At 37.6% G+C, this 14,178-nt stretch overlaps 1 protein-coding gene across 6 annotated transcripts in view; it reads right to left on the reverse strand.

The window, feature by feature from the left end:
* Positions 1-14,178, reverse strand: part of PPP2R3A (protein phosphatase 2 regulatory subunit B''alpha) — a 193,853-nt gene that overhangs the window by 96,923 nt on the left and 82,752 nt on the right. For all 6 annotated transcript variants that reach the window (XM_077865041.1, XM_077865042.1, XM_077865045.1 and 3 more), the window contains one exon: positions 7,535-7,637. In XM_077865041.1, coding sequence (XP_077721167.1) covers positions 7,535-7,637 — 103 coding nt within the window. The remainder of the gene's footprint in view (positions 1-7,534; positions 7,638-14,178) is intronic.

The raw sequence follows: 14,178 nt of genomic DNA on the forward strand, positions 1-14,178 counted from the left end.
GGAGGGAAAAAAAGAGGCAAACCAAAAAACAGATTCAACTGTACAGAATAAACTGATGGTACAGAGGGGGAGCTGAGTGAGGGATTGGTTGAAATAGATGATGGGGATTAAAGAGTGCACTTGCTGTGATGAGCAGTGGGTACTGTAGTGAAGTGTTGAATCACTATATCGTACACCTGACAATCATATTATCCTGTATGTTAATTAACTGGAATTTAAATAAAACCTTTTAAAAAATCCTATTTTTGGATTACTGTCAATTCCTTTCCCTATGTATGTTAATATTTGCTTCGTCTATTTACATATTATCCTATGTTAGGTACATTGATATTTATAGTTGTTATATTGTTATTGGATTGATTCCTCCCTTTATCATTATGTAATGCCCTCTTCGTTGTCTCCTGTTACAGTTTTTGTTTTTTTTTGTTTTTTTAAGAGAGAGAGAGACGTGTGTATAGGTGTGTGTATAGGGGAGCTGGGGAAGAGGGAGAGAATTGTAAGCAAACTTGACACTAAGTGCAGAGCCCAATGTGGGGCTCAATCTCATGATCCTGAGATCGTGACCTAGGCCCAAATCAAGTCTGACGCTTAAACAGCTGAGCCAGTCAGGTGCCCCACAGTCTTTGTTTTAAGTCTATTTTGTCTGATAGGTATGGCTATTCCAACCTCCCCCCGCGCCCAGCTTTTTGTTTCTATTTGCTTGGGATATTTTTTTTCCATCCCTTTACTTACAAGTTAATCTCTTGTAGGCAGCATATATGTAGGTCTTGCTTTTTTATCCATTCAGTCACCCAATGCCTTTTTTTTTTTTTTTTTTTTTTTTACCCAATGCCTTTTGATTGGAGCATTTAGTCCATTTAATTATTTTTTTTTTTAATTTTTTTTTTATTTATTTATGATAGTCACAGAGAGAGAAAGAGAGAGGCAGAGAGAGGCAGAGACAGGCAGAGGGAGAAGCAGGCTCCATGCACCGGGAGCCCGATGTGGGATTCGATCCCGGGTCTCCAGGATCGCGCCCTGGGCCAAAGGCAGGCGCCAAACCGCTGCGCCACCCAGGGATCCCTCCATTTAATTATTGACAGTTATGTACTTACTGCCATTTTGTTGTTTTCTCATTGTATTTTTGTAGTTCTTTGTTCCTTTCTTCTTGTCTTGCTGTCTTCCCTTGTGAATAGATGACTTTGAAGTGTATGGTCACTTAAGTCCTAACACATTTTAAAAGCACTACATTTTTAATCTTCTACCCCCCTCAACATGTTATATTTTACAACTTTTATGTATCCCTTAACTAATTACTAATCCCTTAAAATCAATTACTAATTAATTGATTTTACTACTTGTCTTTTCACCTTTTAACCACTTTACAAGTGGTTGAGCCACTATCTTTACTGTATATTTGCTTTGACCAGTGAGATTTTTTTTTCTTTCACAATTTTCTTACTTCCAGTTATGGCTCCCCCCCCCCCCCCCAATTAAGTCCTTTGAACGATTCTCGTAAGGCTGGTTTAGTGGTGATAAACTTATCTTTTATTTTATCTCCTTCAATTCTGAAATATTCTTGCTAGGTAAAGTACTCTTAGTTGTGTGTGTGTGTGTTTTTTCCTTTCAATATTTTAAATATACGGTATTCTCATCTGGCCTGCAAAATTTTTGCTGAAAAATCAGCTCATAGTCTTATGGGTGAGTGTTCCCTTGTAGGTCACTAGTAGCTTTTCCTATGCTGCTTTTAGGATTCTCTTTATCTCTAATTTTTGACATTTTTATTATTATGTGCCTTGAGTGGACCTCTGGGGGCTCTCTGTAGTTCCTGGACCCGATGTCTTTTTATTTTCCAGGTTAAAGAAGTTTCAGTTATTATTTCTTCAAATATGTTTTCTACTACTTTCTCTTTCTTCTCTTTCTATGGTCCCTCTAATGCAATGTTGGTATGCCTGAGGTCTATGAGGTCCCTTAAAATATCTTCGTTTTAAAATCTTTCATTCTGCTCTTCAACTTGAATGATTTCCACTATGCTGTTTTGCAGATCATTGGTCCATTCTTTTGCATTCTCTAACTGCTGTTGATTCCCTCTAGTGTGTTTTTCAATTGTTCTTCAGCTCTGATTGGTTCTTTTTAACATTTTCTATCTCTTGCTGAAGTTTTCACTGTGTTCATTCATCACTACCATTACTTTGAACTCCCTATTAGGTAGATTGCTCATTTCCATTTTGTTTAGTTCTTTTTCTAAGGTTGTTTTCTGTCTTGTTCTCTCATTCTCATCTCTTCATTTTGTCTGACTCTCTTTGTTTCTATGTTTTAGGTTAATCAGCTACATCTCCGGGTTTGAAGAAGTGGCCTTATGTAGAAGGCATCCTGTGGGGCCCAGAAGTGAAATCTCCCCTGGTCACAAGAACCAGGTTCTCCAGGGGTGACTGTGTGTAGGTTGCATGTTACTTCCTTTTGTGGCTGGGTGACAACTGCTGTGGGCAGGGCTGCCCCTGACCTCCTGGGTAGGAGTAGTTTTTGGAGAGTGCAGGTCCCAGCCAAGACCGCACACAGGTGTAATGTGGTGGGAACTGCTTTGGAGGTGGGTACCAGTCCTAGCTTTGGGTGCCTGCTGGGTGTGGCAGGTTGGGAGCCACTTTGGAGGGGGCCTGCTGGGGCAGGTTTGCAAGGAAACGATGGAATGGGGTCAGTGGTGCTGGCAAAGAAGAAAGTGGAAAGTGGAAAGTGTCAGAACTGGCACCTACCCACACCGGGCCAGCTAGGTAGAAGGGCAAGAAAAATGGAGCCTGCCAGTGCTTCCATACCTGGATAAAGTTCCTACTCTCTTATTGGTCCAACATCATGTTCCGTGGGCATTCAAAGGAGAACTGAAGTTAAATGGATTTTCTTTTCTTACTCTCCATCAGTTGTTTGTAATCATGCTATTCTTCGGTTTGCTTCAACCTTAGATCATGACTGTTTTATAAAGCTTTTTTTTTTTTTTTCCAGCTTTCTTGGAGTTTCAAATTGCTTTTATTTTTTAAAAAAAGATTTTTATTTATTCGAGAGAGAGAGCGAGAGCATGCACAAGTGAGGAGCAGAGGGAGAGGGAGAAGCAGACTCCTGGCTGAGCAGGGAGCACAAAGTTGGGGTCGATTCCAGGACCCTGAGGATCATGACCTGAGCTACAGGTAGATGCCTAACTAAGCCACCCAGGTGCCTCTCGAATTGCCTTTTTTTTTTTTTAGAACTTGTTCATATAGAATACTGTGCTATTAAAACATACCCTCCAGTTTCCCTGTTCTCAAATATAATAGTACTGCATGGAATAATTCCTCCTCTCCCTATTCCCCTTTATGAAGAACCTCTAGAGAAATCCCATCACCTCTTCTATTCTGGACTGGCTGTTCTTCAGTTGCCATCTAAGGTCTTCCTTACACTGATTCTTTGGGTTGAATCCACTATTCTATGGATCTCATGTATTCCTCTTCGTTGGTTTACTTCATTTTTTAAAAGATTGATTGATTGATTGATTTAGAGAGAAAGCACTTGTATGTAAGTGCGGGGGAGGGGCAATCCCAAGCAGACTCAACTCCTCACTGAGCAGCGAGCCTGGTGGTGTGGGGCTCCATTCCACAACCCAGAGATCATGACCTGAGCCTAAACCAAGAGTCAGATACTTAATCAACTGTGCCACCCAGGTACCCCTTGTTTTACTTAATTCGATATATATTCAAGTAACTAAGAAAATAGGGAGATAAACTTTCTGAGTTTTTAAATGTCTTTATTCTAACCTCATATCTGACTGATAGATAGCTTGGCAGGATATTGGAAATCTGACTTCAAATTCATTTCCCTAGAGTTAATAATGAGAATCTGATACCACCCCAATTTCTGTTGTTATTCAAGGGACCTGGTTTTTCTCTCTGGAAGCTTTTAGTATTTGTTTTTATTGATCTTTAAAAAAATTTTGAGATGACATGTTTGTTTCTTTTACTTGGCTTTTTTCGATCAAAAGACTTGTATTCTGTATTATTTCTTTACTTCTGTGGGCAGGACTGGAGGGAGCATAAGAGGCTAGGGGGAGTGTCAAGTTCTATTTTTGTTTATTTGCTGGTTACACAGGCATGTTGTGTTTCCCCCACAGAGAGAAACAGGGATCCCAAGGAATCTTACTGGGTTCTAGTTCTTTGTACCCATCTTATCATCCCAGTCTAATTCTCTCCATTTTGTAATTATTTCTGTGATTTCCTTCTCTCCCTTCGTTCTTCTCCAGACTCCAGTTAGCTGTTGAAATTTTTGAATTGGCCCTTTATGTCTCCTCTTTCCCTTTCTCCTTAGCTTTCTCTCCTTCCCTGTGAGATGTTCCTAAACTTTAGTTTTCAGGACTTATGACAAAATTTTAAATTTTGGTAAATTTAACTTTTTTTTAAAAGTAGGCTCCACTCCCAGCATGGAGCCCAGTGTGGGGCTTAAACTCACAACCCTGAGATCAAGACTTGAGTTGAGATTAAGAGTCAGACACTTAACTGACTAAACCATCCAGGACTCCTCTACATTTTAAAATGCTAACAACTCTTTCTGGTTAACTTTCTGTTTTCATAACATTCTATTCTTATTATATAATCTCTCTGTATATAATAATGTTTATAAAGACTTTATTTTTTAGAATAAAGAAAAATTGAGAAGACAATACAGAGTTCCCATATGCCCTACATTATATTAGCATTTGTTATAATAAGTCAACATTGATACATTATTATCATGTATGAGAGACATGTATGAGAAACAATACTTTATTCACATTTACTTAGATTCTGCCTAATAACCTTTTTCTGTTCCAGGATCCTACCCAGGATCTCATATTCCATTTAGCTGTCATATCTCCTTAGGCTCTTTTTGGCTTTAACAATTTTGCAAACTTTGTTTCTGATAACCTTGATAGTTTTGAGGAGTACTGGTCAGGTACTGTCTAGGGTGTTTCTCTACTGAAATTTGTCTTAGCATGCTTTATGGTTTGTTATTTTGTTTATGCTTTTGAGTAAATGCCAGGATGCACTTTACTTTTGGGAACCAAGTAGGAAGTCAACTGGTCCATTGTTCTATATACCAACCTTCAATGAATCCTCATTTCTAATACTTCCCATCAGAACTGCCAACCCTGAGTTTATTGCTACTCTGGGATCCTGCTGAGAGAATAGAGAAGAGTAGCTCACTTCTTTACTGTGGCCCATATACAGCCCCTCATTTTGGGTTGTGGTTTCCTTAGCCTGCTTCTACTTTCTATCTTATAGAAATTGGAAATCACTTGACATTCATTTTTTTTTTCTATCCCTCTCTACCATTCCATTCATTTCGTGTGTTTATTTCTTTTAAATTCCGATACTTTAAGTTCAGAGAAGTTTGGGACAGAATGAGAGAACAATGTATCTATTCAGTCTGTCAACTTTTACCTGAAGCCTGCACAGGTCTACTTGTTAAAGAAAAAGAAAATTTCTCCTAATAAATGAAGTATAAATGTCTTCCAACTCATAATTATAGTTTTGTTATTGTTTGTAATTATCTTGATATGGGTTTAATTTATATTCTTGTCAGAGGTTTTATTAAAGATTCTAATAAAACTCAGTCAGGAATAGGGTCCCCAGAGAAAAAAGAATTCACTGATATAAACCTTTCATGAAGAGACTATGTGGAGAGTCATGGGCAGGTTAAAGGAAGACACAAAGGAATGATGAGGCACCAGGAACAAGCAACAAAAGGATACCCTTACAATCCCTAGAGCCAGAGGGACTAGGAACTACAGAGAACAAACTGGTGGTTGCCAGAAGGGACATGGGTGGGGGATGGGTAAAACAGATAAAGAGACTTAAGGCTACATTTATCATGATGAGCACTGAGTATACAATTGTTGAATCACTGTACCATCCACCTGAAACTAATAGAACACTGTATGTTAACTATAGTGGAATTAAAATGAAAAAAATTAGTAAAAAAATCAATAAAATCATACAGCTTATAACAATAAGAACCTGATGCTTTAGTGGCAATACAGTTCAAATATTAAATATTTATGATGTGACAAAACATAAGTAGGAATATATAATGTTGGGGGTACCTGGGTGGCTCAGTTGGTTGGATGTCTGCCTTGGGCTCAGGTCATGATCTTAGTGTCCTGGGATTGAGCCCCGTGTCTAGCCCTATGTTGGGCTCCCTGCCCAGCCCTTCTTCCCCACTCATGCTCCCTCTCTCAAATAAATGAAAAAACAAATAAATAAAATCTAAAAAAAAAGGAATATGTAACATCGGACATTATTATGCATAATGATCCTAATTAAATGTAAAGAACTACAAAGAGTTCTCATTCTCATGAATACTTTTTAAAGGGGAACAATAACATGTAGCACATGAGTCTAAAGATAATTAGGACCATCATGCAAGTTAAGACAAGTCTGAAGACTATGAATGTAAAATAAATAATAACCAAACATGGAAATTTATTACTGTAATTAAAAATCTATGTCATACTGTATTACACATAGAATAGTGGTAACCATTAGGTTTCAGTGACTGGGAGCATCAAGAGCTCTGGGAATACTGGTGAGGTTTGTTTCTTGATCTGGGTGCTGGTTTCTCACATTGAGAAAATTCATTGATTGGTGGGTACACTTACGATTTGTGTTTTTTTGTGTGTATGTGTCCTATTTCAACCAAAAAAAATTTACCAAAAGTGACAGTAGCCATGAATACAACAAAAACAAAAACAAAAAAACTATGTCAATGTATTTTTATGTCCTTCTTCAGGCATCCTCACTAACAAGTCAACAAGCATTTACTAGAACAGCTAAAACAATGATAAGCATTCAACAGACTTGAAAGACCTTAGCTTCAAGGAATTTGTGATCTGCTTAGGAAAACCAAATATTTAGGGATGCCTGGGTGGCTCAGTGGTTGAGCAACTACCTTTGGCTCAGGGTGTGATCCTGGGGTCCTTGCAGGGAGCCTGCTTCTCCCTCTGCCTGTGTCTCTGCCTCTCTGTCTCTCATGAATAAATAAAATCTTAAAAAAAACCCTAAATATTTAGAAATGAAATTAAGAATATTAACAAGTAACATATCAGGCTATGAAGAATGCTACTGTAAGAACAGATCCAGTACTGGTAAGTACCTGATTCTTACTGGAAGGCCTACACATAAACATATAAAATATTTATATCTATATATATGTAAGTATAGATATACTCCCCAATTGGGCTCTTTCTGTTGGGGATAGGTCAACTAGGCCAAGTAGACCAAATGTCTGGTTTCAGAAAGTGTTTCAGTGTTTGCCATTGTTGGGCAAGGGGGAGCACCCCCTCCTTTGCTTCAATGGGAGTAGCCCTGTTTTATCCATTTTATACTATGGGTTCTATGTTTTCATTTAACAAAAGGATTTCGTTGTTAAAACGAGTTTAAAAACCACTTTTCTACAAACCCGACTTCTAGATTTATGTATCTTATCTTACAGTGGAAAAAAAATTAAAAACCTCAAACTCTAAAAATAAAACCCATTTTTAGAAGGAAATAAACATTACCTGAAGTAAAGGGATAAAATCCTCCTGTTCTAGAGAGTTGCAGCTGGGCTTTGCTAGCAGACAGATAAACTTAGAGGCATCATCATGATGGTCATTCAGCAACCTATAAAAGAGACAACCACTTAGAAAGACAGCTACTGTGAACAATATCTATAATATCAACAGTTGGTAATTGCAGCCTGAACTGAAGGCCGTTTAGATCCAGAATCAAGGTCTCTCTTTCCAATGATTAAAAAAAAGGGAGTTTTTATATGCTCTTGATTTTGTCAAAGGGACACCTCAATAAAAGCTCAACAACAAAATGTCTTATTTTTGTAAAATGCTTCTGTGGCTGATAACACAGTCAGCTGCATTAGTGTGGGTAAAAATACACCTGAGAGAGAATGTCCATTCAGGTTTAGCACAGGACATCCAGACCCAGAACTCCAGAGCTACCCACCAGCTATCCAGGAGAGAATACATCAGTTGAACTACAATGCACCACATAAAATAAAAACTTCTGTTTGTCCAGGTTGGCAGATATATTCAGGGCCAACCAGATAGGAGTCTTCTCAAATTAGATTTTGAAGGACCAGGCTGGAAAAAAAAGAATGAATGCCATTTTAAGTCTTTAAGTTCTAAGAATTCCTCATGTCCAGCTAAATTACTGAACATTTCCACTTAGTAACTATACTCTGATAACAAAGTCAAAATATCAAAAACCAAATTAAAAAATCTTCCTTCCAAAGTCAGTCCTTTTCATGGACATCTATTTTTGTTAAAAGTGGTACCATCCTGAGTTATCTGAGCTTGCAATTTTGAAGTCATTTTAAACTTATTTCTCTTCCTATTTTCTCCACATCCAATTGGTTTCCACATTTTCTTATTTTTTCTTTAATCATTTATTGAATGCTAATTGTGTGCCACGTACTGTGTCTGGCCTTGAAGATACCTGGGATACAAAGAAAATAAGACACAGTTATGTGCTCTGTAAGGAGCTTACAGTCTAGTGAGAGAGCTATACCAGTAAGATTATACTACTGTGACGGCCACAACAGAATAAGCATGGGTGTCACAGAAGGACATAGGAAGGCAGTGAGATTTCCTAAAAAGGTGAAGTGGGAAAGAAGGACTTTGTGGGTCAAGAGGGTTACATGTACAAATGTCTGGTGTGAGAGTGCATGGAATGTTCTGGCACTTACAGACGTAGGGACGGTAAGAGAAGGGGACAGGAGCATGTAGGATTGGATCTTCTTCCTCAGCAAGGAATTAGATTACAGAGCAAACAAAAGAGCTCAGATTGAGGCTAGACTGTATTCTTTTATAAGCTGTTCAGTGACTAGTAATTCACATGTGACCTCTTAGTTTGCAAACAATAATCACAAAAGTTGAAATATGTAATTTGGAGAAGAGACTGTGAAGCCATTATTTTAGCCTACTTTTTGTATATGTTCTGAGATTCTCACATACAGAGAGTTACTTGGAGGGGGACCATCTCTACCCCAACCGACTCTCACTCCCTAGTGGCTTCTACTAGGTTCCACTTAAGGTGCTGTCTTTGCTTATCTTACAAGGATTTTAGCTGCCTAGTAATCATTGTCAGACTGCGAGCTTTTTAAATTTAATTTATTATTATTATTTTTTAATTTTAAGTTTGCTTTCCAATAATTCGTTACCGGGATATACAAATATATTTGGTTTTCACATTCTTTTTTATTTTATTTTATTTATTTATTCATGAGAGAGAGAGAGAGAGAGAGAGAGAGAGAGAGAGAGGGGCAGAGACACAGGCAGAGGGAGAAGCAGACTCGCAGGGAGCCGGATGTGGGACTCAATCCCGGGTCCCCAGGATCATGCCCTGGGCCAAAGGCAGGCGCTAAACAGCTGAGCCACCCAGGGATCTCCTTTTATGTTAGGTCAGGGAGCCTGGATTGTAGCCTACTCTGCAAAAGAATTTTAACTTGGACAGTGACACAATCAGATGTGTTTTTCATAAATAACAAGCAAAAATCCAGCCAAGGGCTTGAGCATATGTGGTTGCAGTGGGAGACAAAGAGAAAGGGGCAAATCTAGTTGAAATAAGAAGGACATGGCAGTTGCTGGGTGTGGAGGGGTGAAAGGAAGGGAGAAGTCCATGATGACTCCTGGTTTCTAGCTTGGATCCCTAAGTGCCTGGAATACAAGATGGGTATACAGGAATCTTAACAAATATTTCCTCAAGATATTTAACAAATATTTCCTCAAGATATTATATAATCCTTTGATTATATAATTCCCCTTTTCAAAAATGTTCAATAGCTCTCCACCACTTATGTGAGGAAGTCTAAATGCCTACGTTGAGCATATAAGGCCCTCTGCAATTAGGTGGGAGTGTGCCTACCTACCTATCTTACTATTTTGCTAAAGGAAACTTCCATTCCAGGCAGCTGGCCTGATGCATCATTCTCAAAGTATGTCATGTACAATCTTGCCTCTGTGCCATTTCTCATGCGATTCTACTCTCCTAGAATACCACCCCTCCCAACTTTGCTATCTGAATGCTGGCTATTCTTTAAGGTCCAGCTAACAACCCACCTCTTCAAAAAGCTTTCTCTCGGAACTAAATTCTTTACTGATTGTTTTTAAAGATTTATTTATTTATTTTTATTTGTGATAGACAGAGAGAGAGAAAGAGTCAGAGACACAGGAGGAGGGAGAAGCAGGCTCCATGCCGGGAGCCCGATGTGGGACTTGATCCCGGGACTCCAGGATCATGCCCTGGGCCAAAGGCAGGCGCCAAACCACTGAGCCACCAGGGATCCCTCTTTACTGATTTTTGTACTGTTTAACTTATATGTATTATAATATACCATTGTACTGTTAGTTTTATTTCTCTGGCACCAAAAGTGCAGGCACAGTTATAGATAGATCTTTTCTTCCTTAGCACCAGCATAGTGACTTTCACACAGAAGATTCTCAAAAATGTGATCTAACAGATATATACTTAAACTGACTTCATTTGTGATTATTAAACAATAGTATAATTTGTATATTAATTCTCCTTATCATTCTTCAGCATATCAAGGCAACTACAGTTAAACAGATATACATTTCAGAAAAAGATGAGTATGTAGTAAGTGCTAGAAAATGGTTAGGATGATCACAATAAAAAGATGGTGAGATCTTTGGAAAGGAGCACTTTCATAAAGAAAAGAGGACACAGATGAGAGATACTATGAAAATAAAAAGGCAAATCAAGAATGGCTTTTTCCTATGAAAAAGAAAGAAAAAGTGAGTTATGATTTATCAGCCAATAACAGTGGCTGGTGAACTCTATATGGAAGAGAAAAGGAGATAAATAAGAGTTGTGGAAACTGGAGAAAATAAAAATAGCTATTCTAAACTGGTATCTTTCAGGGCTCTTACAAAATATTGTCTTGTTAACAGACAAATGAAATGCTAACATTAAAATATAAGAGAAAATAAAGCATAAAGGAACTGGAAAAATATTACTGACTGTTTGAGAGGAGCTCTGTTGCAAAGCTGGTAATCTAGAAGCTCAAAGAAGCTGTGGACCAATGTCTTTCCCCTAAAAATGTCCTGACTGTAAGCAAATAGATGTCAGAGTACAGATAGGAAACAGACAACGGAGCAGGGAAGGGATGGAATGTAGAGGCAGGGGAGCAAGAGTCTGTTCAGGTGTTTATCCTCAAACCATTAGGAGAAGGGATAGGAAGCCTCCACCCCGTGAGCACTGGGATAGCAGAGAAATTATTTCTTGTTATCCTGTGACTTTTTACATTTGACTTTACTTTTCAAAATTATGTAGAGCCTATTATTGGAGCAAGTCAGGTTGTATACGTATATACCAATGTTTTAATTCTGTGTCATTATCTACCAGTTATTTTTTTGTATTTGAGAGAGCTTAATGTACTATACTTGGGCCCAAGTCATTTTATGCAAAGGGTAAAATTTGTTAAAAATTGCAAAAATAAACACATCTTCTTCAAGGTCAGTATGATAACTCAAACCATCATGCTTAGCTGCTTAGTCTCCCCAAATAGCCATATTAGGGTCTCCCTTAAAGCACCCTTGCTTTTAAAAGGCATTTTAAAAACCGAGAAACAGACTCTTAATTATAGAGAACAAATTGATGGTTTCTGGGGCAGAGAGGGTGGGAGATGGGTGAAATAGGTGATAGGGATTCAAGAGTGCACTTGTGATGAGCACCGGGTGTTGTATGGAACTGTTGAATCACTGTATTGTACACCTGAAACTACTATTACACTGTATGTTAACTAACTGGAATTTACATACAAACTCTAAAATAAACTAAAATAAGCATTTTAAGAGCACCAAAAGAAGCTCCCACTAGAGGGCGCTCCAACCATTTTAGTATAGGGCTGTTAAGATTAACGCTTGAATATAGAGACCTACACTTATCCATTCACGGAAATTTTTTTCAAATGAGAAAAGGCAGGGACAGTTGCCCATGCTATATGACTTCATAAGCAGTTTCCTGTAGTTACCTAAAATGAAGGCTTGTGCTTCATGTCTTTTTTCCCCTTTTGCTTTTGTAGAAATAGCTTTTCCCTAGAGATAAAATTAAAATGATCCATCTCAATAAAAGAACACAGCTGTTGTGGCTGCGGCTGCTGCTCTACCCGCCAACATAAATGTCCACCTGATGTCAGTGACATATAGTCTTAAGACAGAAAAAACCCTGGCCGCTACTCAAATATTATGTAGTTTGCTGCAGGTCAGTCAAGTTGCTTAACAGTTTTCCTTTGCTGTAGTCAGCCTCAGGCTCACAAATGTAGGGTCCTAGAATATTCAAAATTATTTAAAATGTAAGAAGTTACAGTTCTTCTTTCTGGCTCGTATCTCTTATAGAATACACTACTTCCTTTTTTCAGTCTCCCAGCTTATTCAAAGTTCTCTCTCAAACAACTGTAAGAATCATCTCACTTCTTGCTACTTTCAGAGACTGTTAGATGACTGACAATGCTGATCTCAACAGCTAAAGACACCTCTGACAAGGGATGTGCAGTATCTCTATTCTTTCTACCCCTGGTACATACCCCAGTTAAGGCCTTTTCAGGTCTGACACACACTGGAGTGAAAGAAGCTAGCTGAATGAAAGAACGTGTACACATTTCAAGTTCTTGAATTCTGTTACTCTTACATGCTGATTTAAAATAACAATAATAATTAATAATAGATAATTGGACCACCCAGCTGAAGTCTTGGCTTTATAGGTGGGAAAAGGAGAGGGAATCCAAGCCGACTTCTCTACTGTTCAGGCCCTAGGCTCTATTTTCTTCCTGTAGATTCTAGGCTGCCAGAAACACCAGTGATAAATACCCTCAGGGAAAATGCCAATTCTTTTGCTGGTTCACTCCTGTTAATTAGTGTTCATACTATTTCTAGCTTCTAAGAAATTTCTTTATAACTGCTTATCCATACATTTTCTTAAAAAGGCATTTCTTAGATTTTCACACCAGCAATTTTCTCTTTGCTACAGGAGAGGTGGAATGGTGATCACAGCAGTGATTGTAAAGTGTCATCTAGATGGTGTTTAAGGAATGATTCTTGTGGGGTCCTTTTGGTTCTTGGTATTCAGACAACTTAGAACTATTCCTTGAACAAAATCACTAAAATTCACCTGGAAAATGTGACACATTTTAACTTTTAGCCTTGGTGTGGTTCTTTAAAAGAAGTTCATTAATTGGTAAAAGTTCTATATACTCTGATCACTATAGTTATAATGTAATGCAGGAAGAATTTGGTGAACTCAACTTGCTGCTATATTTTTAAAAATAAGAATAAATTTATTAATCACCTACTATGTTCTCAAGCATTATACTACTGAGGACTTTTAGGTGGCATGAGAGGATTAGGAGGAATCTGTATGCTGAATTCTGCTATTATACGTTGATTTTAAACCCCAGAAACGGTATTTAGCCCAAAAAAGGTGAGGAGAACATATATAAACAAGGCTGGTCAGTTAAAAGAGGTAGAAGGGGAAAACTATGACATTCTCTTAAAATGTATAGCTATGTCAAGAAATAACTTAGAAATATGTCAAGAAAGGGAGAAAAAAGAAAGAATAAATTCAAGAAAATTTCCCAGAGATGAAATAAGTGAAGAGGATTAAGAGTACACTTATGATGAGCACAGAATATCACTTGTTGAATCACTATATTGTATATTTGAAACTAATATAACATTGTAGGTTAATCATATTGGAATTAAAAAAAGATATACATATTCCTTTGTTTCTTAATCGGAGCTTTCAAAAAGTGATGATTAAAATCTACTTGAATTCAGTTATTTTTAATAAATCCACTAGATATAATTTTAATTTGGATCATGAGAATGAAAGCTGTATTTCTCACATGACACATGTGTATCTGCTCCCCTTAACAGTCTTTACTTTTATGTCACTAAGACCCAAATTTAACAAGTAAAACTAAGAAACTATCAGTTACTAAAGAAGGTATCTTTGAAGATCTTTTTACTGCTTAGAGACTTATAAGATAAGGACTACAGAAAAAATTTGTGTGTGGTTATAAATAGTTGTGAATCACTAAATTTTACTTGTTGAAATAAAGGGTAAGGGAAAATTAATAAATGAGTAAAATAAGTGACCTTTATAAAGGATGTTGTGAGAACCAGATAATTCT

Source organism: Canis aureus, chromosome 22, assembly GCF_053574225.1.
Source record: "Canis aureus isolate CA01 chromosome 22, VMU_Caureus_v.1.0, whole genome shotgun sequence".
Lineage (NCBI taxonomy): Eukaryota > Metazoa > Chordata > Mammalia > Carnivora > Canidae > Canis > Canis aureus.